This window comes from Chroicocephalus ridibundus, chromosome 6 (assembly GCF_963924245.1).
Source record: "Chroicocephalus ridibundus chromosome 6, bChrRid1.1, whole genome shotgun sequence".
Lineage (NCBI taxonomy): Eukaryota > Metazoa > Chordata > Aves > Charadriiformes > Laridae > Chroicocephalus > Chroicocephalus ridibundus.
In genome coordinates, this window is record NC_086289.1 from 42,679,556 (window position 1) to 42,705,599 (window position 26,044).

The 26,044-nt window shown below is 41.0% G+C and overlaps 1 protein-coding gene across 9 annotated transcripts in view; it reads left to right on the forward strand.

Moving 5' to 3' along the window:
* LOC134516818 (transmembrane 4 L6 family member 1-like) overlaps nt 1-26,044 on the forward strand; it is a 58,760-nt gene that overhangs the window by 30,380 nt on the left and 2,336 nt on the right. Inside the window, exons 1-14 of one of the 9 annotated variants that reach the window (XM_063337437.1) lie at nt 83-3,367; nt 3,785-3,901; nt 4,429-6,075; nt 6,591-6,748; nt 10,580-10,664; nt 13,351-13,408; nt 13,538-13,656; nt 17,135-17,204; nt 18,103-18,221; nt 19,343-19,583; nt 21,326-21,415; nt 21,504-21,646; nt 22,966-23,146; nt 24,150-24,282. In XM_063337437.1, the coding sequence (XP_063193507.1) occupies nt 19,407-19,583; nt 21,326-21,415; nt 21,504-21,646; nt 22,966-23,146; nt 24,150-24,164 (606 nt within the window). In that variant the 5' untranslated portion in view covers nt 83-3,367; nt 3,785-3,901; nt 4,429-6,075; ... (5 more) ...; nt 18,103-18,221; nt 19,343-19,406 and the 3' untranslated portion in view covers nt 24,165-24,282. Of the gene's footprint in view, nt 1-82; nt 3,368-3,781; nt 3,902-4,428; nt 6,076-6,382; nt 6,749-10,579; nt 10,665-13,350; nt 13,409-13,537; nt 13,657-17,129; nt 17,205-18,102; nt 18,222-19,342; nt 19,584-21,325; nt 21,416-21,503; nt 21,647-22,965; nt 23,147-24,149; nt 24,283-26,044 lie in introns of those variants that run through there. The other 8 variants (XM_063337436.1, XM_063337433.1, XM_063337434.1 and 5 more) reach the window with 8 other exon arrangements.

The following is a 26,044-nucleotide window of genomic DNA, read 5'->3' on the forward strand; positions in this document are numbered from 1 at the left end:
TCTTGCAATGTAATTATCTGTAATAACTCAAAGCTACCTAACCTGCTATATGAAGTGTCATCTTAATACAATGAGGTTTCTATACCCAGATTCATCTGTATTCTGCTGGTTTTACTGACTTACCAGTCTCTTTAATTTGAGTGTAGAGCTCACCCTGTAAACTTGACAACAGCACTGAAACGTGCTAAGCCGTTTTGTATGTGCATGTACATGGGGTAAAATCGCCATTTCTCTGAAGTCAAGAGCAGGAGGAGCTCTGGTTACATAGCTGCTCACGTGCTCAGAACCACGCTTTGACTTTGTCAAAGCTTGTGTCTTTTAATGGCATGATTTTCTTATTTATTTTTTTTGTCTGTCTTTAAATGGAAGTCACTAATGTTCGTGATTTTTTTTTTCCCCTTGGTGTTTTAAGAAACCATTTAACTTCATAGCATGCCATTTGTCAAAGCATCACAAACTAGCGTAAACTTTAAATCTCCTCACCTTTCTGTGGTATAGGCTGCATTCCTTCTTTATAACCAGGTACAGTTTAAGGACAAGGCTGTAAAACTTGGATTTCTAAAGCTAGTGATTCTGTTGAATCACTATGATTTCTACTGAGGCAACAGAGCATGTGACCTAAATTTCAAGGTGCTGAATATCCCAATACACTAATTGAAATCTTTGGGATGTGAACTGCAACCGTGTCTCAGTATGAACAGCAATTGCAGTAGTTACATGTTTTTCAAGAAACACTTGTAGCCCCCAAGCAGAATCATAGAATTGCCTAGGTTGGAAGGAACCTTTCAGATCATCTAGTCCCCAGCCATCAGAAATCTTTCTCTCGTGCCCACTACCTCTGCAGGTAGTGATGTTAGTAACTTCTTGGTACCTCGTCTGGTTCTGCATTCTCTCGCTGTTTCTGTGCAGTCACTATGCTGCACTGCTCACACAAGAAAGTTCTGTTTCCTTCTGAAAACACTGCTGGTTTCATCTGGCATTAAAGAGTCACCTTTCCCAAAGCAAAGGGAGAAATGACACACAGCTCATCCAGTTCTGAGAAACCCTACTCTCTTCAGGACAAGCTCAGGTGATGACTTTCTGTCTGAAGCTTTAACCTGCCAGATGACTTTACGTATCTGCCCTGACTTTGGCACTGTGGAGGCCACAGAGTTCACCGAGGGATTCCTGTGCTTGTTCAGCCCTGTTACGCTGACAGTGGTCATTAAGAACACAAGGGGGTTTGGTTTATAGATTCAAATGGTGAGAAATCGCCATCCGGCCTTGATGCCGTGTGCTCAGTGGTCATCTTCCCCCTGTTCCACTTGAAAACAAGAGATCTCTTTAATACTGCTGATGGACCCTAGAAACAATACTTCCCTGGTGGTGGTACATTTTGGAGATATCTGTAACGAAGTGGAGACAGGTGTTCTGAGAAATGCTGTTAGTCTTTCAAAAGTAACAAATGTGGAAGATTTAAGACAAAGACTTTTTAAAAAATGGTCTCTGTTTTCTTGACTGTCCTGATCATTATCCCGGACAACATGCATTTCTGTGACATACACAGCAATTTTTACAATGTAGTGAGAATAATGGAAAAAACAAAAAATAAGACAATAGTATGTTTAGTTCTACATGATGTTCTAGGGTGTATGATACAAAGGGTTTTCTCCGAAGTTATTTTTCAGTTGGAGTGCTTCTACTCAAAGGTATAGATATGATCATATATATAGGTATACCTCCTAAGTATTATGCATAGAAAAGCAAAGTTGCATTGTGAATTTCTTGCTGATTAGATATTTGAGCTTTGCCTAGTTATACTGCCTAATATTCCTCCTACTTCTGAAAAATTGTGTAGCTCTGTTTTATACTTAGGCTATATAGTAAAATGATAGTTGGGTTGCAAAATGTGTAGGAAAATGGAAGGTTTGTATTCTTGCTGTAGAAGCAGTTACTACTTGTGTTGTCTTGGCAGGTAGGTCAGCATACTCTGCACGCCCACCTGCTAGGCACGGTATCCTGCAACACCATAATGCTTCTTGTTCCCAAGAGGAATCATTCCTTCTAATCCAGGCTTGCAGGAAAAAGTTATTAGTCATTCATTCAGAGCACACCCATTGCCTATTAAGAAATATTTTTAGAAAGAAGCTGAAGTCCACAGCATGGCTCACAGAGACTATTTTGAAATATGTGGCTATGTGCACACCCGTGCCTGTAGCCTTTACTCGAGGAAACTTTGTAATTACATCAATGGGAGTTGTGGCCAAGTTGAGCAACAGAGGACAGACGCTTAGGACTAATGGGTTACCTGTCGAGCTAGTGAACTTCCTATTTTCAAAGCAGGAAAATCCATGTACTAATACTGAAACCAAAACATCCAGATACACAGCAGCTTTGGAAGCAGGTGTAAAGCTTTACAAGACCTTTGTAGACTTAGCAAGATAATTTGGGTCAGCTCAGTGTTAAAGGAGGTGTTTGCTCACTAATGCTCAGCAGGAGTGTGTGTGTGTGTGGCATCTGAGTCTTTGGATAGGTTTATAGGTGTGCTGTGCGGAGCCAGAGCGTGGCCTGCCAGGAGGATGTGTGCTGGAAGAGGCATGAGAAATGCTTCACCTGTCTTGACGTGGGCTATGGCGGGACCTGCAAAGGGGCCTCACAGCTGGCACTGATTCCAACACCTGCACTGGAGCCTTGTGGTGGGGGAAGATGGGATTCCTCACACTTGGGTGGATTTTGCAGCAGCAGGTGGCTGCAAACCTGGCTGTTGGAATATGTTGTTGGCCAGGAGGAGGAGTGGGTCATGCCTTGATCCTGTTGAAGGGAAGAGGGAGTTTTGGAGGTTGTGTCAAATCAGCGTGCAGAGGCACATTTTAAAAGTGGCGCAAATATTGCTGCTTTAGGAGCACAGCTGTAGAAGTTGGGGTGCCAGCTCTTAACAACAGGTCATTAAAACGCCTTGCTGACATGAGGAAAGCCACAGGCCTTTCTCAGCCTGAGGGGACTTTAAACCACATTTCTTAATCCATGGTGCAACCCCTTATCAGTAGGCTGGTCTTGCTGGGAGTGCCGCCGCCTTGTCTTAGGTGCAACCTGAAGTAACAAAAGGGCTTGAGAGTCATGAGGCTGCAGCCTGGGAAGCTGCACCTTGGGGATCAGGACTATGGCAGTAGTTGTCCAACAAAGCACAAGTTTAGGTACATGCATATTTGGCGGGATTTACGAAGTATCTTACTTTTACTGATGTCCTCTTTCAAGCAAGCAGATTTGCGGTCTAGGCTTTTATTCTTTGACAGGTAGTTTACAGGTCCAGCACTGAAAGCACAAGAGGGCTCTTCATCGCTTTATGTGCTTCTCACAAATGGTTTTGACAGGCACATTTCTGCTACAGGTGGGTTCTGAGCTTTTTTTGCCTCTTGGGAATACTAAGCAAAACCAAAGGCCACAATCTGACCCGAATGCACCAAGTATTGAGTAAAGTTCAAGTGTGCATTGTGAAAAATACATATCTGTAATTAATCTGCAGTTGAAATCTATTCTGTGTGAAGGCCCGAGATTTCCCCTCATGTAGCAATAATGATAGTATTAGCACTTTCTTACACTGGATTAGACAACGGATTGGGTTACTGCTGCAGAACACTGTGATAATTTGTAATGCTTATCTCTTATTCTAAAAGATTGAGTTGGAGAAGCAGGGAAAGCCTCTGCCTTGCTGCTGGGAGTTTGTATGTTTGTGTTATGAAGAAATACCTTTACTGATTTGAATATAAATATCTAATAATGCTCTTCTTGTTGTTGTTTAAAGCAGGGAAAAAAGTTTTTTTTTCTCCCACCACCCCAGTGTGTGAATGTTTGGGAAATACGTCCAAGTGGAGAAGGAATCATAGCTTTGATCCTAAACATTTTGGAGAATTCTATCATAAAGGTATGGCTTCTATATCCAGTAAGAGACTTGAGAGGCGTGTGTTTGTTTCGCGAGTCTGTCCAACTCTGAAAGTATGATTTGGACAGAGAATAATGAATCTGTAAAAACTTTCAGCCATTTACAGTACAGGTTCATTGAAGCCCAGTCAGAAGGCATGACTTCAAGTAAACTGTACAGTGGGTAGTTTTCTACTACTAAATAAAATGTGACTTTATTTGAGAGAGGTTCTTAGTATGAAACTGTTCTAACTTTTATGTTGAAAATATTATGTTTTGCAAGCTACAATATAAACTTCAAAGAAAATCTCCAGTGTGATTTAACCTATTTTTACAAACAACTTTATACTATTTCAGAATTCCTCATAGCTAACTACTGCACAATGCTGTGAACAATATGATTAAATTAATACCTCATTTAAGTTATGTGAATAATGTCTGCATACGCAGTGCTCTTCATGCAGTAACAGTGGACACTTTAAAACGTGGTAAATCTAATGCAATTGTACTTTTTGTTGTTTCTGCTTTCAGATACGGGTCATAACACAGCTGAGTCTCTGCATGTGCTGAATGAGGCCGTGAAACGCAGCTTCACTGATGCATTCTCAGTCTGTGCTGACGCTGACAAATGTCTGGTACCTAGGAAAAAAAGCCTGTCCGGATCCTATGCTAAGGAGCATTCTCAACTAACTAATTTTAAAAAGGTTTTTTTTTTCTCTCCTCTTGCATTTATGGATTAGACATGCAAGTACGCTCTCTAGTATGAGGAGGAATTCTGTTACTGGACACTTTAATCTGTTTCTGTATATGTGATGGTCATAAGGCTTCCTTCAGAATTATTTAGTTTGAAGTACGTCTGTCTGTTAAATAATTTGGCTCAAAAATTGTTTGTTTTTATAACAGTAGTCCATGTATAGTATACAGTTGTACTAATTAAAAAATGAAAGGCAGTAGAAAAAAGCAAATAACAATTGATAAATTGTAGTAAAGATTTATTAGAAACAATAAGTCTGCAGATTTAAAATAAATTAAAAAGTATAGAAATGCAAGAGGTGCGTTGATGTCTTAACCTAATTTTAAAAAAAATGCTTTAAGATGTTCAATTTCAAAAATTATTCCACAATGACTACATGTTATTTTCCTCTTGCCTAAGAATAACACTAAAAATTTTTGCTTGGACAGTCGGGGAACAGAAAAGAATGAGGAAAAATATGTCTCAAACTTTAAATCTCAGTCAGGGAATCACACGGGCACTATGGTGCACCACAGAGTTATTAAATCTTTGTATATCTGTGGGTGTCTGTGCCTCTTGGCAACTGGCTTCTATCAGAGGGGCAGTGACTGCAGTGTCAGCAACATCCCTCCAAGAGGGAGCGGAGAGGACCTACTGTCAGTCAAAGATGCCTGTGGCTCCGAGAGCTCTGCTGCTTTCTCTGGGAAACATTCAGCCCCAGTCAGGAGTTCAGGGTGGTGGGAACCGCACCAACGTGTGGAACAGAAAGTGGAAGGTGAAGCTGGGGGCAGGTGAAGAGGGCGGTAAAGCTCTCCAAACACACTCCACTTGGCTCTGCTTCCCCACCAGCCAGCCTCCAGCACTCCTCTTTCTGTTTAATGATTTTGTTTCATTAGTGTGTTTGAAAGGCAGAAATGAAATATTGGAAGCTGATGGCGTTTGCACTCTGGCCAAAATTCAGTAAGGTCCATGCTTAGCAAGATCTTGTAGCTAAAAGTCACCTTCGTGTTTTGTACAATGCCAGACTTACTGAAGGAAAATTAAGAAAGTCTTATGAGTGCAGCGATTACTCACGCACAGGTAGAAATTCACATGTATTTAAGTACCAGGCTGTGTTAGTCTGTTTTTGTGTACTTTAGATAGGTGTGTTTACTTTAATTTATTGGCAGGATTGTGTTTGAACTTAACCAAATATTAGTTATAAAGTAAAAATGCCTTATTGATATAGGCATTACATGGCTATAAGAGGACTTTGGCTCCATCCAGTACTTTGTCTTTCATGTGATAACATCTGTCATTTCAAAGTGCCTACCTGAAACCTGCGATGTCAAGTTTGTTTCAGATCATGGTATATACAACCACTTTTGAGTTACTCTCCTTAAATTTTCTCCGGTTCTGTACTAGCGCAAGGTGCCTGGACTAATGCAGCCCTTTGCTTTAATAAAGTAAGTATGGATTAGGATCACATTTTTGTTTCCCTGTATAAATATATCCTCTGGGTCCAGTAGGACAGTCCAAAAGATGGGATGAGATATATCGTAGGTATACAGTGATTTATTTTTAACTGAGCCAGAATTTTTCTGTGCTAAACTGGATTATTTTCTGCATTTCAAGCAGTAAGAAGCCAGTTCTGAAAACTTGCTGTTAGAACTGAGACAGTTTACCTTACTGTGGTGAATCCTCCAGGCAATGCCTGCGCTTCCACCAAGTGTAACTGCATGGGCTTTGGCACAGGACTGGTTCCAGACGGCTGAGGATTTATGCTACCAGTGGGAAAATGTTTCACAATATAACATGTTCTAGTATTGTGTGAAGACTCCTTGAGAGGGTGATCAGAGTCCAAACTACTGTTCTTGCAGGACAGGATAGTTAATTTTCGGATTTTTTTTCTTAAATGCATGTTTGCTGTTCTTGTTAAGCTCTGTCTGACTAAAGGAACTAATTTTTGTTTCATACAAAGCTTGCTTTGTGCAGCAGGAGAACAGAGGTGGAGCTCCAGCCTCTTCTGCCTGTTCTGGTTTGGCCTAGCAGATGCAAGATTCCAGGAGAGGACTGACGGACGTGTGTGGTGGCCGCATCCAGGAAGCAAGGTTGTCACACCTTCACTGGTCCCAGCAGGTCAGTGTTGTTTGTGCAGAACTGTGCAAACACAGTGTCGGTGAAGTTACATTTGGGGTGCTGTGGCCATAGTTGAGCCTTTTTTCTTTAAGGCAAGGAAAGATAGAAATATCTTCCATGACTTCTAAGATACTTAAAACTGATTCCTTTAGCAGTGCAAGGTTCTATCACCCTGACAGCTGTGTACCCTGTAACCTGTATGTGTAGAACTCGTGTGTAACCAATGGTGATAACTTTTCCTTGCTCTTTGCAAACATAATTTACAATGTTAAGGAAGTTCTTTGAGTTCTTTGCAAGATTTGCTCATAAATTCTACATCTTCATTTTATTTTGAGAGGAAAGTAGACGTGTCTTAAGTTTCTTGGATCACTGTTTTATAGTCTTTTCACCAGTTAAGCACCCACATGGGAATCAGATTTGCTCTGTTACTTGTTTTTCACAATGAGGAAATTCTTGTCCTCTCTCAGTTTCTGTGCTCATCCCTTTGGAAAGGTTCTGTTGCTATATATCTTCCCTCCCCTTTTCTTGTTTGCTCCCCTTTTACACATTTAAAGAGGTCGCTCAAAAACTTTAAGCGTAGCAGGTTGTATGGTTCTCTTTTCATCAAATATAAGTAACAGTAGGGTTTATTTTTAAATATGAAATGCAGCATAAATTACTGCATTTAAATATGAAATGCAGCAGAAATTTAATCATTGTTAAAGATGAATAGCAATATATAGGCTTGGCATAGACAGCAAGTTCTTAAACTTTGTACTTGGGCGGGGGGGGTGGAAATCAAAATTGTGCCTTGGCAAAACTTATTCATTCAGAATCCTGAAACATCAAGACTGAGATACTAATAATAAACTTTAATAGTATCTTACTGTGTGTGTTACTTAGTAATGTACTGTTCAGACATTTTTATTTGCACCAGTGAAATTTTTAACTGAATTAATTGGTCTTATTCTATGAAGAAACTGTGTCTCTTTGTAAAGAAAATTGCTTCCTTCCAAAAGGAAAATGGCAATTTGTAGTTCTTTATATTTGTCTGTTAGCTAGCTAATTCCTGTTGATGGTTGCAAAAGCCATCATATCTTGTAGGCCGTACAGTTGTTCTTATTTCCAAAAGAATTTGTGCACAATTTAAGCAAAAATGTACATTTAATACATAAACTATGATATTTACTAATCACAAATATGCATATCTGTATTTGGGAGGCTTAATGCTGTTTGGAGTGGGCCTGTAATTTTTTTAACTCTACAAGTAGAGCTAAGTAGTATAAATAGTACTAAACGTTTGGAGCTTTTTTAAGTAGCCGAAATTGCCTTTGCCACTCAACAAATATAACGTAACTAATGTTATGTAGGAAAAAGCATAAAGGAGAGCGATCCACAAGGATGTTTGCACGTATACCTACTATCCAGTAGCAGGATACTTCATTATAGCTTTGTCGTCTGTAACATTTATGTTGTGAAACTTTGAGAAGGAAAAGACAGTGTCAGCTTCTGATTCTCTATGAAAAATTTAACTTGTGAATTAGCCAAAGAAGTTACAGGTGCTACACATCTGAAAATCATGGTTTATTATATGAGGAAGAAAACTTGAGGCAGTTCATTCAGCAGCTTGCAAAGCCAGATTCTCTGCATGCGTTTACATCTGTAGCCGATGGCTGGTAAAAAAAGAGGCATAGCTATCCACATTGGGAGACTGAAAGTAGCAACTGTAAGGAATTCCCCTATGCTTATTGGATTGCTAGACTTGTATCTTCCTCACCAGATCAAAAAATGTTTGAGTCCTGACTACTGCACTAACGTTGAGGTACGTAGATTCCAGTGCACACAAAGTTTCCTTGGCATGGGTCTGCCCTGTTTTGTGTGGACAGCAGTTGTCTGACAAGAGATCTTTTTATTTTTTTTTTTTTTTTTGTCTGTATGCCTGACTTCAGGCAGCAGCTGGGAGAAATAAACTCCTGAATACACATTTCAGTAATGCTGCAACTGGCTGTAAGCAGCAGGCTTAAAACAGCAGCATGCAGATACATGGAAGGCTGGTGCATTCCTGATGCTCCTGTGTGGAGCAGACAAGCTGTCCGCTCCGCTCCCAAACATTTCATAGGTGTTAAAATGGCTGTATATAAATCCCACAGAAATCCCCTGGTGGGGCCATTTGCTTTTCACTGTTTTCCCCTCCCATTGTCAGTTGAAAGTGTATGTTACTGTTGCAAGGCCAAAAGTGACAGCATATGATGTGAAGTTTAGATGTTTTAGCATCAGTTACTTTATGGTGGCCACATCTGTATTCTATATAGGTGTTTGCTCTGCATGTTGCTTGGAGAAATCATCTAACTCTATAGATACTGTGAACATGATTTCATTTGCTGGGGTTTCTTTTTCCTCCTGATTTTAACAGAGATATGCAGCTGAAAATGGTCTCCTTCAGAGATACAAGTGGCCACAGTTAGTCATGGGCAGTTACAGTTGCCGGCTGCTGATCAGATCAGCCTTGCTGGCTGCTGTGCACGATTACTGCAAGTTGGCTGTTCTTTCAACAACATTGTCAAATATAACCAATCTCATCAGTTTGCTTATATAAGGTATATTATGTTTATGCTTTTTCAGAGTAGGGGAGGTAACCTCTCCCTCTAGGAGACATTGAAAATGTCTTGCACCAGGGAAACATCCACATCGCACTATCAGTCCCACCCTTGCAGACAGTGAGGAGCTCCCATGCTCTTTCAGAGTGATGGGAGAAGCCATGCAGCCACAAGGACAGTGCAGGTAACACTTGCTTTTTGGTGGTGCGCTGGCAGACGTAAGGCTTCACAGCTTTGTGCTCTGGAGAGTGTTTTAACTCTTCAGATGGGATGTAGAAACCTGCAGTCGCACCAGGCCCTCCTTCCTTCATCTTTGTGTATTATCACTTAGCCTACTGACCTGTGTTTGAGGGTGTACTTGTTTATTTTCTGGTGTTAAAAAGGAGCTTCTCAATCTCCTAATTGGCAAATACTACAAAAAGGTTGCAAAATGCTTGTGAAAGTAAATTTAACGTTCAGAGCTCTGAGAGCTGTGCTCTCCCAAAGGGAAATAGGAGTAGGAAAGTCCTTTCTAGTGATCTGTGCATGTTTTTATTCTGTTTGGTTACTGCTGTGGAATGTGCTAGTGATTAACAGAAAGTATAAGTGAGAGGTATGAGAGGGTGATGAGCCGGAGCTGTCTGAAGAACTGTATTCCTTCCTCAGACAGCCAGATGGAGTCTATAACCATTTCTATTACTGTTTTTGTGCTTTCTTTAGATGTTGCACATCTTCTTTAGTTTAGTATGCCTGTTGGTCGCTTAAAAAATATATATATAAATAAATACATTGCCAAAGCAGATGTGGTGAAGAGTTGGGTTAAGCTTAGTCTGCTTTTTGTACATCTGTTTTACTCCCTACAGTAATTCTCTTCCTGTTTCCTTCCCTTTGTGGTGCTCTTAAGGGCTGCAGGAACACCCTTTTTCTTCTACAGCTCTATGTGTCATACATAAGCACGTGCCTTTTCTGTAGAGTCTAGAGATGTTTTCATTAGAACATAAAGGCTCAGGAATAGGACAATACAGGACATGCAAGTAAACTTCTGCTTCCTCAGCCTCTGTTTGCAGTGGTTGACTCTACTCAAGATGTCTGCATTAAACTTCTACAAGGAAAAAAAAAAATCGGGCCTCCAGAGTTTAATCGAAAATAACTCCCACAAAGGCACTTTATGTGCAAAACAGCAGTCTTCCTATGAAGTGTCAGAAACTGTTTTGTTAGATTTGTTGCATTGTATACATTCTACCTTACTGTAGAACTTTGCTTACTCTTTTTAAAGGTGCTACTAAATATGTTGGAGTTTGGCATGGATCCTCAACAAGCCTTAGCTGGAGCCTGGCTTTGCTTGAACTCTTCAAAGAGAGGTATAATCTCAGTTTAATGCTTGAAAAATAGACAGTTAGGTCAGGAGTTTCCAAATGGAGCACAGACAGTAGCAGAAGTGACTTAGGACCATGTAACCAGCAGTTCTCAACATTATCTGTATGTAGCAAAAAAGGGGAGGTGCTGTACTGTACCTCCCTGCTGTTCTCAGGCGTGTTGGTAAAGGAGTATTTTGCTTGCTTAGCACATAATCTGAAACAAAATAAATTTGCTATGAGGGGGCGTGGAAACTCATTCCTGTTGTGATAATCTTTTTATATTCATTAAGCATTAATCATAGGCTGGATTAATCAGCCATCCACTCACAAAGTCTGTGTATGAAGACCTACGTAACAGCTTTATAATTGTAATGGTTCCACAGGACACATTTTAAGTTTCCTTCAGCCTTTTCTATGCCCCCGAGTAGCACTCAATTAGTAAATGCTATGACTTCAACTTAGGGCAGAATGTAATTGATCAAAATCTTGGGAGTTGATGGAGAGTAACACAAAAAAACCCCAAGGTGTCTTGCCTGAGAGGCAAGTGATATTGAATCATAGGACACTTGGATTGGAAGGAACCTTAAAGACCATCCAGTTCCAAACCCCCTGCCCTGGTCAGGGGCATCTCCCACCAGACCAGGTTGCTCCAAGCCCTATGCAGCCTGGCCCTGAACACCTCCAGGGATGGGGCAGCCACAGCTTCTCTGGGCAACCTGGGCCAGTGTCTCATCACCCTCACAGTCAAGAATTTCTTCCTAATACCTCATCTAAATCTCCCCTCTTTCAGTTTAAAACCATTACCCCTCGTCCTATCACTCCCCTCCCTGTTCAAGAGTCCCTCCCCATCTCTCCTGTAGCCCCTTTAGGGACTGGAAGGGGCTCTAAGGTCTCCCTGGAGCCTTCTCTTTTCCAGTATTGTTGAGATGGCTGCAGTTTCCTCAGTGTCTGCCTTTTTGGAGGACAGTCACATCTGACTCAGTTCAGGTACAAGGGAAGGGCTGTTACTGGGTTTTTGTTGGGGTTGGGTGTTTTGTCCTCACCTTCAGAGGAAACTTCCACTAGTTTTGATTGTTTCCTTTGTCTTTGTGCTTGTGGAGAGCAAAGAGTGGGCCTACTTTTCTGCTGTGAAGATCTGTAAAAGAAAGTTGGCTTACTTCCTTTTTTAACTTAGCATATAGTAGTGCTTTTCCTGGAAGAGCTCTCTTTTGGAACTAGCACCTGAACCAAACCCAGTCCTACTGAGACCATCAGGATGTGACTCTGGGGACGATGCCTCAGTTCATTTCCTATTACTGCAGAGTGAGTTGTGCCTGACTCCTGTGCCATCAGTAGCTGTTGTTATTGAGCATTGTTGTCTTATGTGGAAGGCAGGTGGTGTCTGTTGCTTGAAGACAGTATTTCATGAGCTGCTGTAGAAGATTTGAGAGCCAGAGGTCACTGGAGCCAGTGGCCCTTGAGTGGGCACAACAGAGCCTATCTGGTCATAGCCTGATTATTGCTAGAGGGAGCTGGTGGAAATCTTGGGACTGCCTGTTTTCCAAGCGCTTGTAGGAAGTCCTGTGGGTGGGATCTGACCCCTGAGGAGGTGGCTGTGCAGTGGCATACAACTCTGGAATGAACGTGTGTACTTCTGTGGCATTAACTTCCATGTCTAGGCGCACTAGTGACATGACTACTTTTAGCTGTAATTACAGTTCAAAAGAATATAAAACTCCTAACTCAGGAACTTAGTCTTTCCCCACCTCTGAACCAAACAGGGGTTCGTTAGAGTGGCACCACATATCTTGAGTTAGAAGGGCCTTGTGAAAGGAGCAGCCACAGTAAAGCATTGTATATAGTACAGGCACCACATCGCAGGCAGGTATCTTGTATATCTACACAGAATACAGCCTCAGTCGTATTCTTCCTCTACATTTCCTTAAAAAAAGACTAAGAATTAGTTAAAATATAATCAGTGTTAAATGTTGTTTTCTTCTGTTTTTCTCCATTAAGTGTTGCTCAGATTAAAAGGGATCTTTTGCAGCCTCATTTATTCTTTAACTGTATCTCTTAATTGTTCTTTTTTTTAATTATACATTCTGCTTTTAAAAGTGTGTGCTACATCTGTATAGCATTTTTGAGGTCTTGATGTGCCCAGTGGAGGAATGTGACCATGAAATAGTTAGCTAGATGACTGCCAGCTGGTTTAAGGACCAGCTGGCAGCAAAAGTTCAGTGCACTGAATGCATACTGATAAATGAACTTCAGAGTTCCAATTTAAATGATGGTAGTAAAGGTTGATGGAAGGGTGGGAATGCAGTTTAGGAAATCATCTTTCAAGAGTCTTGTGATCATGTCTGATTTGCTCTTCTCATCGTGATGTATGCGATCCAATTACTACTGATGCTGAAAGATTTGCAAGCAAATACAGCATGATGCATTATCAGTCATGACAACTTGAAAGACGTGTTAATTTTAAACACTAAATTCCACATTTTACTGCTATGGAATCAATACATAGACTGTTCCTAGTGAAGAAGTAGTTGTGGGATCATTCAGCAAGAATAACTTTTAAAGTTTTTAACTGGCAGGAACTTACTATGTCTAATTCCAGAGACAAGACTGCATGAAGCATATGCTAATGAAATAAAATGGGCAAGGAAATTTGTTGCTTTTCTTTTTTTCGTTCCTTTTTTTTTTTTTTTAGCATACAGATCCAAAATATTTGGTGTGATAGAGGTAATCTTTGTTTTGCTAGATTAGAGGTAAGTAGAAAATTACTCGTAGGATCATTATATGAGAAACACAAAGATGCTTAATGATTTACTTCTGCATCACAGGAGCCAAAGACATAATTATGATATTTTTTCGTTCCTTGTTCTCTGAAATGTCAGAATTGGATGTCTTTTACTGGACATCTGGTTTATGCGTATTGCTACAGGGGAAGGGAGTCACAAAAACAGCACACATCAAGCCTGGAGACAGTCTGTTCATCAAGCTGCGCTATGCAGAGGTATGTACGTTAAGATGATTCCTACAGCCATGACATGCTACACAGTATAGAACAGAGTATGCTTATAGTACAGTGATGGCAATGCTTCATGCTTGTTTAACTTGTGCAAGAATGTCACAATTTAGGGATAGGCTGGAAAGACAATGCAAACATGCGTGTAAATATGAGAGTCCAAGGGAAACAAGCTTTTGTTGGTCTTTTTGCACGGCCAAGGTTTCTGCCACACAGGCTGTGGCAGAAATAGCATTTGTCTTATGTCCTACTTTTATCATAATAACACTGTTGCAAGAAGTAATGAATGCAGGCTACATCATGGCTTTTATATGTCACCAGAAAACAGTTTTTTTTTGAAGTGGTTTATTTGATTGTGGAATCACCTTACAGAAGTGTTGCCTGTCTAGGGTCAATAATAGTTGTTCTTAAGTAAGATTTATGGGCTCTTCTTTAGAGAGAAGAATTTCTATATGCGTATTTAGTGGTAGCTCTGCCCTGACTGTAAGCTTTTGAATCTCCAAGCTGGTTGGTTGAGTGTCAAAACTGCTTTTGTTGCATCATTGCTGACTCCTCCTTAGGTCAGCACTATTACCAATAAATTAAATCTTCCCTATTTGTGTCAATGTGTGTTGTTGCATAAAAGTGTGAGCGCTCGCTTCAAGCTGACTTCTTCTATGGTTCACATTGGTTTTCTGTCTCAGAGGGTTGGCAGTGATAGCAAGCGAGCATATGCATGTGTGTTATAGCTGTGTGAGGAGTGGTTGATTTCATGTTCGGGGATCTGCCTCATGGCAACAGGTGTTTGCCGCTCCTCAGAAGTAGCTCACTACTTCATCTGAGGACCTGCATGTAACTAATAAAAGTAATGTGGAAACTTTCTTCTGGCTGTGACCAGGAGACCATAGACACCAAGGACTTCAAGGGAACAGTTTCCTCTTGTGACTGTCCAGGTGGAGTTTGCTGGTTGACATGTCCTCATGAGGTGATATGCCTGAAGACTGTTGTAGCTACAGTATAGTGTTTTTGTGGATGATGGCTGGAAAACATGAGCAATGCACCACTTGGACATTGAGAAATGGACAGTAACATGGACAGGTGTTGATCCATTTGATTGAAGGGAAGTCATGGGTGTTCCTAAGGTCACTGGGAGCTCTGTCTGAAGAGCTGGCCAAGAGGCTTCCCTTTCTTCAGCTAACAGGTGACTGCACGTTCATCACACACTCCCAGCAGTTGTCGGAGCCATATTTGCCTCTGTGAGCAGTAACCTGCTGAACAGTGGGAGAAGAACAAATGAGAACAGCTTATAAGGGAATACAAATGTGAGTTCATACCCTGTGTTTGATACACACCCATTGTGTTGCCCAGACTTTCCGAATGCATCTGTGCAGCCCATGCTATTATTTCCCAGGCCGTGTCTCATCTACAGATGTTATGCTGTTACCACACCCTGCCAGTGATGCCACAAGAGGTGCTTCCCTGCCATTAACCTTTTGCCGACGGTGGGGTGGGACCAGGAGTTTTGCAAGAAAAGTTAGAATGAGAAGTTCTCTGGTAGAAGTTGTAGTGTAGGGTGTCCAAATAGCAATGATATTAGTAAAGCCCCCTCGATTCACATCTGACCTGTTTTCATAATGTACAAAAAAGCGCCAATTATTTGCCTCAAGGCTTTTTGGGTTTTCTCTTTAGACTGTTTTCAAGGTAATGGGAAGATATTTGTCATGTGTCTTTCAGCTGTGTCTCTTGATCACTATTGTTGTCTTTTAGCAAACCATGTCTAAGGTTGGCTGTAAGGCAGCGTAAAGCAGTAGGACCGACTCACTGGAGTGGTAGAAGAAACTATGGGGAAGAAAGACATTATGCTCTTCAGTAGAGTGACATCTTTCTTTCCATCTTTCTGGCATCTTTAATTTAAATCAGGAGATTGCCATCAGTGTTTTCTGAGCAAATATAAGAAGAAATGTTTATTGCAAATGTTTTATCCTTTGGTTATAAGGAATGAGAATCTCTTTAGGTGCTAAAACAGTAAAAAAAATAAAAAGAGGCAATGTTCAGTTTAGGTAGGATTAGCAAGATTAACACTGGAGATTTGGGATAGCTGAGCTATAAAAATCTCATTTCCGTGAAGGGAATAGCAGCCAGACTGTTCTGACTGTGTGCCAGAGAACTAAGGAAAGAGGGTTCTGTGGCATCCTCAGTGCCTTATGGCATGCACATGCAACAAGTTCGAATATGGTAGTGTGTCCAGTCAGGGAAAATGAGCCTTTTCTGCATGACTCTGCTCTTGACAGCATGTGGGCTCCACATGATGGGTCTGGGTCTGCCTCACCACTTCTGCATTTATTTTGCAGATGTCCTTCCCTCCCATCCCCCTTCATTTCCTCTTTAGTAGAGGGATATGGGTGTTTCCAGGATTAAAATGTATTAGTGGAATCCAAAGATCTTTTTTTGTACAGCACTTTGTTGCAATCAGTTTCTTCTGTTGATTATGATGAATCACTTTGGGAATCTGGCTTAGGGCGGAGGTCTAGATGTGGTTGAAGTAAATTGCCTTTGTAGAAGAAATGTGATATGTCATGGTTTTCTTTTTCTTGATAAAATTCTGTGGGTTTGTGTTGGGGTGTAGGGGAGGCCTCTCTACAAGTGTTTTGTAACTTTGCAAGTTGTAGTGACTTTGACAGTCTTTGATAAAGTGATCCTCTTTGCAATAGGTAAACTTAGGACTTGTCCAAAAATACAGCAATGGTTTCCAATACACTGCTGAGCTGGAGAAAGTAATTTCTGTTACTCCTGTTGTGCTGGTTGAGGAGCAGGTACAGAAAGCTGGAGAATGCTCAGCTTTTCAGAGCTTGAATGTAGAGAGCTCTTCTAGTATTTATGAGATCTCCTGCTTTTTGGCATCAGGAAACGCCTAGTCTCTTTCTAACATCTTTATTTTGTGAAAGAAGCAGGCTTCTGTCTCCTGCAATAGAAGAGCCAAAGCAACCGTGACCATTGAGTTGGATTTTTTTGTCGTATAGAGGTGCTGCTGGATCCTTGGACCCCATGTGAAATTAGGCTTGGTATTAGATACCTCAGTAATTGGACAAGGCACCTAATTTTAGCCACTTCTCTGGCGTGAAGGGTCAATGTCCTGCTCCATGTAACACTGTTCTGCTGACAAGCTTTATCCTGCCAAATTGGTGATTTGGGGATACAAGCCAGTTGCTGTAATGGTTTACAAACCACCCCCTTCTGCCAGAGAGAATGTGGAAGTCTCTCACAATGGTGCAACCTGCGGGACCTTTAGAGTGTGCTATCAAAATTGCTTCACTGCCCCTCTGATTGGTCATTCCTGTACCACGCTGCAGTAGGTGCTTCTCAGCCAGAGCTGAGGACTGGACTTACAGCCTAAAGTTAGGCTTTAGCCTAGAAATAGACTTTTGTTGTCATTAGTAACACTGGGTTATTGACTGCCTTTATAATATGCGTTCTTTGTCCAGGACAGGTATCGGAGCTACAGGAATAGTCCTGTGACAGAGAAATAGTGGAGTTTCCCAGGCTGTGGGGAAGCACCTGTGAGTAAACAATTCTCTTACCTCTTTAAGTGTAAACTCTGTTGTTCTTGTATAAAAGACTCAAAACCTGATTCTGGTTTTGTTTATACTATTGCACACTCTGCCGTTTCATGGTGCTGCAGCATGTCCCAGGTTCCAGTCTGGGTCCTGCTGTTGATGAGAAGCTCATGTTTGGCTACTTGCATCATTTCAAACTCCACATGCACGCAATGCATTCCAAAAATCCACCACTGCTGGCTTTGCCAAGCAGTAAGATTAGGATTTATGAAGCAAACAGGCATGAGAAGGAAATAAGCTCAAGATTTTTGTAGCCTACGTGATTATACAGGAGAGTGATCTGAACTACTGTTGTGTTGTTTGGGGTGTTTTTTTGGTAGTAACTGCAGACCGCAATGCCCATGCAATGCCCCGCATGCCTGATAATGTACCAAATTGATTTTAAATACAGTTCTTGATTATGTGAAATTTTATTTCAAATCAAGTGTTTAAAAAACAATTACACAGGTTATAAATAGAATAGATTTTAAATCTGCTTCCCAGTGGCAGTATGTATGGTGTCGCGGTTGGTGGTGGAGTGTGTTGGGTGGTGTTTTGAGGGGGGGAGTGGTTTGGTTTTTTAGCAGAACACAATAAAGGGAGTTTTCAGTTTCAGCCATCTCCTTATGCAGAGGAAACTTGTAGGATGATGTTTATGCTTGGTTTAGTCATCAGAAGTGCACAATAATGGTAACCCTGTGTTTCTACAATTGGAGGATATTTCTCATGATGAAGGAAGTCTCCAAGGTCAACAGCTACAATACCCGGAGAAGTTACATCACAAAGCCGCATCTGCACAGGACTGCCCTCTTCCCTCCCCCCCCACACTTCTTTTTGATATCTCTCTCTCTTTCTCTCTCAGATTAAGTGTTGTTCACATCACTTGCAAGAATACAATGGATTTGACTTGCGCTTCTGTTTACAGTGTTATTTAGCTGTTAAAAAAAAAAATACACACGCCCAAACCAAAAAAAAAACTGAGTAAGTATTTTTTCCCCCTAAATAACTGAAAAAGTCTCACTACAGTCATCTAACATACTGTACGTTCCCAAACTCAGTTTGTCTAGCTACTGGTTTTGCAATGGGAATTACATTGTGTTATGATGATGGCTGCAGCAGCACCTCCCAAAACTAGTCTGGGCCTGTGTGTTTCTTAGTTATCTTCATCATGTGATAGTAGTGTGCATGGCAGCTCATGCCTCTGTGTTGAGCTGTATCAATGTGAAGAAGGAAGCTTTTTGGCTATTCTGGCAAAATTTGCATGAGGAAAAAGAGAGAAGGCTAGATATTAATTTTTCCAGGTCACTCTGTATCTCCATTTACTATGCAAATTAATGTTACTGGTACATATAGCACAGTTTGGAAACCCCTAATATAATACATTTCTCTGTGATTTTTTTTTTTTGTGCTTCTATACATGGAGTTTCAGTGTAAGGACAGTATTTTATAATCCTCTTTTTGAAGTAGTGTTTTTCACCAGTGTTTGCTTGGTTTAGCTTTAACAAATGGCTGTTAATCTAAATCATCTTGTCTGAATTTGGCAAGAACAAGGACACTCTTTAGAACCTGTCCACTTCATTTGTTTTTCCAACCTTGCTCTTATTCCATCAACAGAATAGCAAAGCAAGAGGTTGCTCTACATACTCCTCATTGCTGTAGACCTTATTCTATTTATACCCAAAACTCTGACTCAGTACCGTTGAAGGCAGCTGAGTCTTTCCCTGGCTTCAGGTTGTTCTGAATCAGTCTATAAACCTAAAAGTCAAAGCTGCTCCTAACAAAGAAAACAAGACCTTTTTCCTTCGGTTCCTAACAGAACTTGTGTTGTGGTTAAGCCTGTTGTTCATGTCTAATCATGTTCACTGGTCATCATTCCAAGCATCATATGTTAGAGTGAAATTACCGAGTATTCAGTATTTCCTTGATTGCATTGGATTTGACAACAATTATTGCATTTAAAAAAGGGTGGTGGCCTTCTGCCATCCTTGTTCCCTCACTCTGCAATTGGGAATGGAAGTTATGAAGAGGTGTAAACGTCATCCAGGTAGCTAGGTAACCCTGAGTATTTAAGGAGGTGAGAATAAAGGCTGATCTTCTTTTAGGTGTGGACAGGTATGAGAGCGGTTAGATTGAACTAGTGGAAGAAGGATTTGTAAAGCTGAGGACATGTGTTTCGGAAGGCGTGCTAGATGTATTGGTTATAAGTTGCTCATCCTTGCCCTGCTCAGCATCGTGGCCAACATTTTACTCTATTTTCCCAATGGCGAAACAAGATTTGCTTCAGAGCATCATCTCAGCAAATATGTGGAGTGCCTTCATGGCATCGTAGGTGGAGGCTTTATGGTAAGTAACAAGCTAGTGGTTTCTTTCAAGTTTATTGTGGAGCTACTTGATATTACTGTTTCTTTACCAGTTACGTTAATTTATTGATCAAATATTCAGCAGGAACCTCTGGAGTTTTATCAAAAGAAATGAGTTATATTACCCCATAGATACTATTACTTACTATTGGTTCTCTTATCTACAACAGTATATCACTTTAGAGCTAAGAAAATCTTAGGGTCTAGGTCACAGAATCCAAACGCAAAATTGGAACCAAGCCTCTCAGCAGGTCATGGTTTGCGTAAAGAGTTAAATCTTACATTTTTGTTATATTATTGAACTATTCTCCTTTTAAATGTCCCTGGATAACTAGCATTTAGTTACAATTCCTTAATTCCTATTATCTGAGATGTTGACATTTCTCTGCCTTAGCTCTTTATTCCGAGGAATCAAGTGGCAAGTATCAAAGATTGCATTCGAGTAACAGCAAAGGATGAAGGATTGAGCGTGTTCATTGTAGGACATTGTTAATCTGAAGCTGCAGTTTTCTACCTTGTCAATTTTCTGGGCCACATCATAGCATATTTAAGTTCCTTGACTCCAGGCTTCCTTTTTCATTCATTTTAAAAGTCCTCTTAGACATAGGCTACAGATCTCAAGGTATCTGCAATCACAGGTTGAAAACGATTGCATGATAAGGCGCTCTGCCTTGTGAGAAGTGCTTACAGCTGTGTTACAGCCTCATTAGAACCTAGACTGGGATCTGCAAAGACTGGGCTCTACACACAGAGTAATAGAAGTGAAACCGATGGAACTGCTCCTGGAACACACTTGTACAACCTCTTCTGAACCTGCAGCAACTGGGGCTCAGGAACAGGTTTGAGTAAGGGCTGACTAGTATGTGACTGTTCAACTAGATAGTTTTTATATTAGCATCCTGTTAAGTAAGTCTTTGCAGTAATACTTTGCCCTTTCTTTATGGTTTTACAAGGTACTCCTGGCTATAGAGTCTTTATATATACGAGCTATTATTAAGTCCTGTTAGTGCTGGTGGGGAGGATACTATGTTTAATCAACTCTGCTCCTTCTTGATTTTATGCTAAAAGCTCTGGCCTATGGATGATTTATGTTTCTTACAGATAGCTTCTGCTTTGTTATTTTGCATTTCTGCCACAGGAAACTGCTTGTGAAAACCTAGAAAAAGCTAGATGTCTAATGAGATGTTGGCCTGAATTGGGCAAAATATTCCTAGGCTTTCTACTCTAGTCAGACTGGCTTCACACAGGCAGTGATGGCTACTCTTCAGTAACTACTATCTTGTAGTAGTAATTGATATCTTAATGAAATAATTAGGAGAGACTTATCTTGTAGTCCTCATTTGGAAGAAAGTGCATGTTTTTGCAGAGCATTTTATTTACAGGATACAGCCTTTAATGTGAACAAAACCTCTTAAAGTTGAAGTATTTTAAATTGCAATTGTGTAATACCACAGCAGGCTCTTTATCGACAGGCTCTTTATGAGCTTCAGTGCTGTGTATACACAAAGTGGAAAAAGAATATACCTATCTTGGTGTTGGCGCTACTGATATCAGCAGCGAGATGCCTACTATGTTAAATCAGAGTAAACCTGAATAATCTATACAGGCTGCCCCCCGCCCTCCTGCCAAGAAGCGATGTAAGTGAATGCAATGTGAGGACTGTGTTTTATCTGTGCTGTCTCCGCAACAAACGAGAACGGTGCGGTTTGTTTGCTCTGTGCCTAGGTGCTCATTCCAGCTGCAGTATTCATTGGGCTTCACAACGATGACTGCTGCGGGTGCTTTGGCCGTGGGAACTGTGGGAAAAGCTGTACGGTAAGTGAGCCTTCATGCTCCAGCCCCAGATAATCCCAAAGGCAAGGCGATGGCTGTGTTGAAAATTCATGTCTATGTTTCTTTGCAGATGCTGTCCTCAGTTCTGGCAGCCTTTATTGGGATCCTTGGCTCTGGATACTGCATAATCATTTCAGCACTGGGCTTGTCTCATGGACCATATTGTTTGACTCACCTAGGAAGAAAGTGGGTCTACCCTTTCACTTCTGGAGGGTAAGTTGCCTCTTCATGAGGATAACTTCCCCTATGTACACATAGTCTTTATTCCAGTACCTTTCAGCAATATCCACTAACCATACACCAATATCCATTCGTAAGTTTATGCCTCTTACTTAATAAGAACTAAAGAGGTGGCGTCAGTTACCCATGCTGCTATAGTTTAAAATCAAAGCAATATAAATCCTCTGACCTGCAAAAAGGGATCTGAACATATATAGGTAACAATATCTATATATCACATACTGTGCATGTCCATGAACATCTCTAACGTATAAAGTATAAAGCTTTAGGACTTTTGAGTAATTTACAAGCAGTTGTGATGAAATTTTTCTTATTATTTGTGTAAGAATCTGTTTTGTGAGGCTTGCTTCTGAAGTTGCTTTGTGTCACTGTAAACTGGCATAATACCTTTGTTAGTGACAATGGCGTAGAACCATTGTAAATTGAATTTGAAAAGGTTTATAAGAATCATTGTACAATGCAGGGTGTGGAGGGCCAGAATCTCTTAATTATCCCTAATTAGGGTTCTCCAGCAAATGAAGCCTATGTAGCTGAGTTGGCTGCTATTCCCCATTAATCCCCTCAAGTCCTGTAGGTTGGAAGAGGATTTGGGTTGGATCGTGACATGCTTTTACAGTGTCTGTATGATTGACAACTTCAAGACTGTTTCTAGTAACAGTTTATGGCTGATGCCAAAATAGAGACAGTTTGAGTACTAAGAGGCCACATAAAGATCCTTTGCAGCAGAGTTTGAATTTTACATCTGCATCGCATCCCTCTCAAGAGGGGGGGCATTCTTGCTCCCCCACCCCTCCAACCATGACTGAATATAGAAGAACTGAGTTCGGTCCTTGCTGAAGACTCATGAGTGCTGCTGTTCTGCAGATGTGGGTGAGGAGTAGCCGCTGGAATACTGCAGTACCCCTCTACATTTCTTCTGTGTTAGGCTCTTCCAGAGCAGGCCTGTGAGGGGCCAAAGACAGCAGCACAAGAGAGGAAGTGACCCATTTGCATCAGATCAGTAATTGCATCCTTTAGAATATAGGCACAGTCCTGAAAAGCTCTGTGTTTTTATAGCTTAGATTTATTTTTTTTTTTTAGAGAAATTAAGACTTAACAAAAATTTGTGGTTGGTAATTCAGTACATTCTTAAACAGAGCAAACTTTGCATGGGATAAATAAACCACGTGATTTTCTTTTCCCACTGAGAGTGATTATTCTTGGTGCAGTTACAGACTAGACGTAATCTGTTTCTAGTGCATGGTAAGCATCCCACTCTCACAACGTTAATATGCTTTAATTGCTGTGTACAGGTACTTGTTTGAGTATAACAAGTGGTCTCAATGTCAAGAACCTTACAACATCGTGCAGTGGAACGTCACCCTCTTTTCCATCCTCCTTGTCTTGGGAGGAATAGAGTTCATTCTATGCTTCATACAGATCATCAATGGCATTCTTGGAGGACTATGTGGGTTGTGCTGCAGTCATGAGGAGGTAAGCCATTTGCCATATAACCATGATTCTCAGATGAACGTGGAACACTGCTGTTACTGATGCTACTGTGGAGTCTTACTCAGCAGCTGTTTTTAGGTATAATTAAGCCACAATTTTTTTTTTCCAGTGTACAAGTGGTTTTGTTCTTTTTTTATAGTGCTGAAATTGTGTTCATCACTTTCGTGTAGTATTTGACCACATGCTTTCAGCTGATTCCTCAGCTGTCACAGTGAAGTTAATTTGCACAAGAGCTGGAAGTCTTGTCTTTTTTTTTTTTTTCTTTCTCTCTTCTCCTTCCCCCTCTATGGCACATGTGGTCATCAACACTATATAGATGAAATAACTGAAATACAAATCTCCTGGTGGTAGTGGTCTTTGCCATGGCCTAAGCCATTGTTGCATAGTGTGGCGCAGTTTTCTGGTAGGCAGCTTATTCTAACTATATTACTTTAGCCTTGTGTTTTGCTCACAGCAGCTGACAGACTACTGAGAATATGCCGTATGTAATGAAAACTGCAGCATGCTTGCATTGCTTAGTAAAAATAGGATAAGAGAAGGAATTAAATAGCACATAGCTAACAAAAGCTGCAGAAGGGTCTGAAGGGGTTTTTGAAGGTGGGGGATTTTTTGAGTGAGGAAGGGGGATTCCCTCCAAATTTCTTTAGAATCTTGTTAAACAGTTTGAGCGTGTTAATATCAGTATCGTAGTGGTAGTATTATAATTGCAGTGGGTTAAGGTATGAACCAGATATGGTTTATATCACATACACACATTACGGCTAAGAATGTTGTTCACATTTTTAATGGACATAGTTGAATGTTGGCGCTCTTTCAAAGCTATTACTGTCTTCTCACTCCTGTCGTCCATGCTGTAACTGCAGTACGAAAGAGCCATGTTATGGTTGTCCAAATGTGGCCAGGTTAATATTAACTCTTATAATTGGATATAGTATTAATGGTCTTCCCCTTAATATCTGTTTCTTTCTTTTTGTTTCCCCCACAGACATACGCTTGCTAGAAACTTGACAATGCCTTGACGTCGGTGCATGTGTGTGATGTATTGAGTATTCTGTGGTTTGTTGTTTGGGTTTTTTATATTCCATGCATACTAAAATACACGTTGTTTGTTGTCAAACTGTGCTGTTGCCATCAATTTAATGGACTTGGGACCAACCTTTGTTGTTGGAGTCATATGCAGGTTTTCCACTAACCTGACTGTGCCTAAAGGCAAAACGTAGCCTGAATTTCTTTGGTCCATCTCATCTTAGTACAGGCAACTGCCTGAACGGGTCACTAAAGATGCTTCTCCTCCCCCCTCCCCCCACTTTCTGCTGACACAACAGCTCTGTACTTTGTGCTGCTTTCCCAATAAAGTTGCACTTTCATTCCGAAGTTGGAATGAACGCAAACCAAATCTAGTCTGTCCTGGATATAAATGAATACTCAGCTGGAGCAAAACCAAAGCAGCAGTAAAATGTAGATGGTCGAAGGCAAATCGAGGCACTTCACCTCTTCAGGATTTTTCTGAACTTTTCCTGTATTTCGGAAATAAAGATTTGTATTCAAAATACCCAGCAGGTGTCAGTGATTCTTTCCCTGCCCGTGCTGAAACACTGCTTTCCTGGTCTTAGAGTCAAGGATAGTGGTGGCAGGAGGACATGGACATGAAGTAGTCAGGTTATAACCTACTTCTCCTCTCCAGCAGGCTCTGTCAGAGTGAGACCTCTGTTTGGTTCAGATAATTTAGCTGAGCCAGGCAACGGTAGTTCAAGGACAGCTCTGTGACAGATACAACTCTGTATGCGGAGCCTGAGTCCTGGCTCTGGGCGAGCAGTTCACTGCTGCTGGACACTCCAAGGGCCGGAGGGAGGATTCTGCGCTGCTGAGCCTCACCTCTGGCCCTTCTGCTGCCCGCCCAAGGAGGGCTTACCAGTCAGAGTCTTGAGACGAAACAAAACCTGGGTCTGGGTCCTGTTTTCTACCTCACTCAGCAGGCTCACAGGCACGGCAGAGTTCAGAAAATATAGTGCAAATTCAGGTCAGCAGTGATAGATTAATCTGAAATATTTGACTTTGCCAGTAAGCAGCTTGGAGGCACTATTTTAAGATCCTGCACAAGAACCTCTGAAGTGTGGCTTGTAGTATATTGCAGCAAATGTTTTATCTCAAGGTATGCTGACAACAGCATTGCTAGTAAGGTCAGTATGCTACTGGCAATAGCATTTTTCAAGTGAAAAACAAAACGTAGCATGCCCTTTATTTTGAAGAAATTAGGATGGTTGCCATTATTGCTCAGTTTTGAAATCTATCAATTAATGTTGTCTTGGAAAACAGGCAAGTTAGTTTCTCTTTATGGGAGAGAAAGAATTTTCCCTGGGTGTCAGTGCGTACTTAGTACCATTTGTAACTAGGAGGGTGGTCTTTAAAGGTAGCCAGAAACTTGCGGTGTATCTCAGGCTGTCCTCACAGCCAAGTCTGCCCAGTACAAATACATATTTGAAAAAAAGAAATTAACTGTGAAAACAAAATTGCACACACACATCCACAGCAACAAAAGAACTCACAGATGGGAAAAGTTTGTGTTTAGAATCTCAGGATATCTGCTTCTTGCAATACCACTTATACATGTGTAAATGCATGTAAGTAGTTGAGGGCGGTCTTTAATACCGTTTCTGCTTGTTGTATTTATCCCTGTCTTGCCCTGCTGTGGGAGGGAGGAGAATGTGCACGTGCATATACACACACAGAGTCACAAAATTCCTTGCTGCTGTGCAGTGTGATGTCTTTGTATGTGAAGAGGCGGTGTTTGAAAAAGGACCTGCAAGTTTAAATTAAGTGTAGAGTGAGAGGAGGAGAAGACGGTCTTAATGGAATAGGGTATATTTCCCATGCAAATTA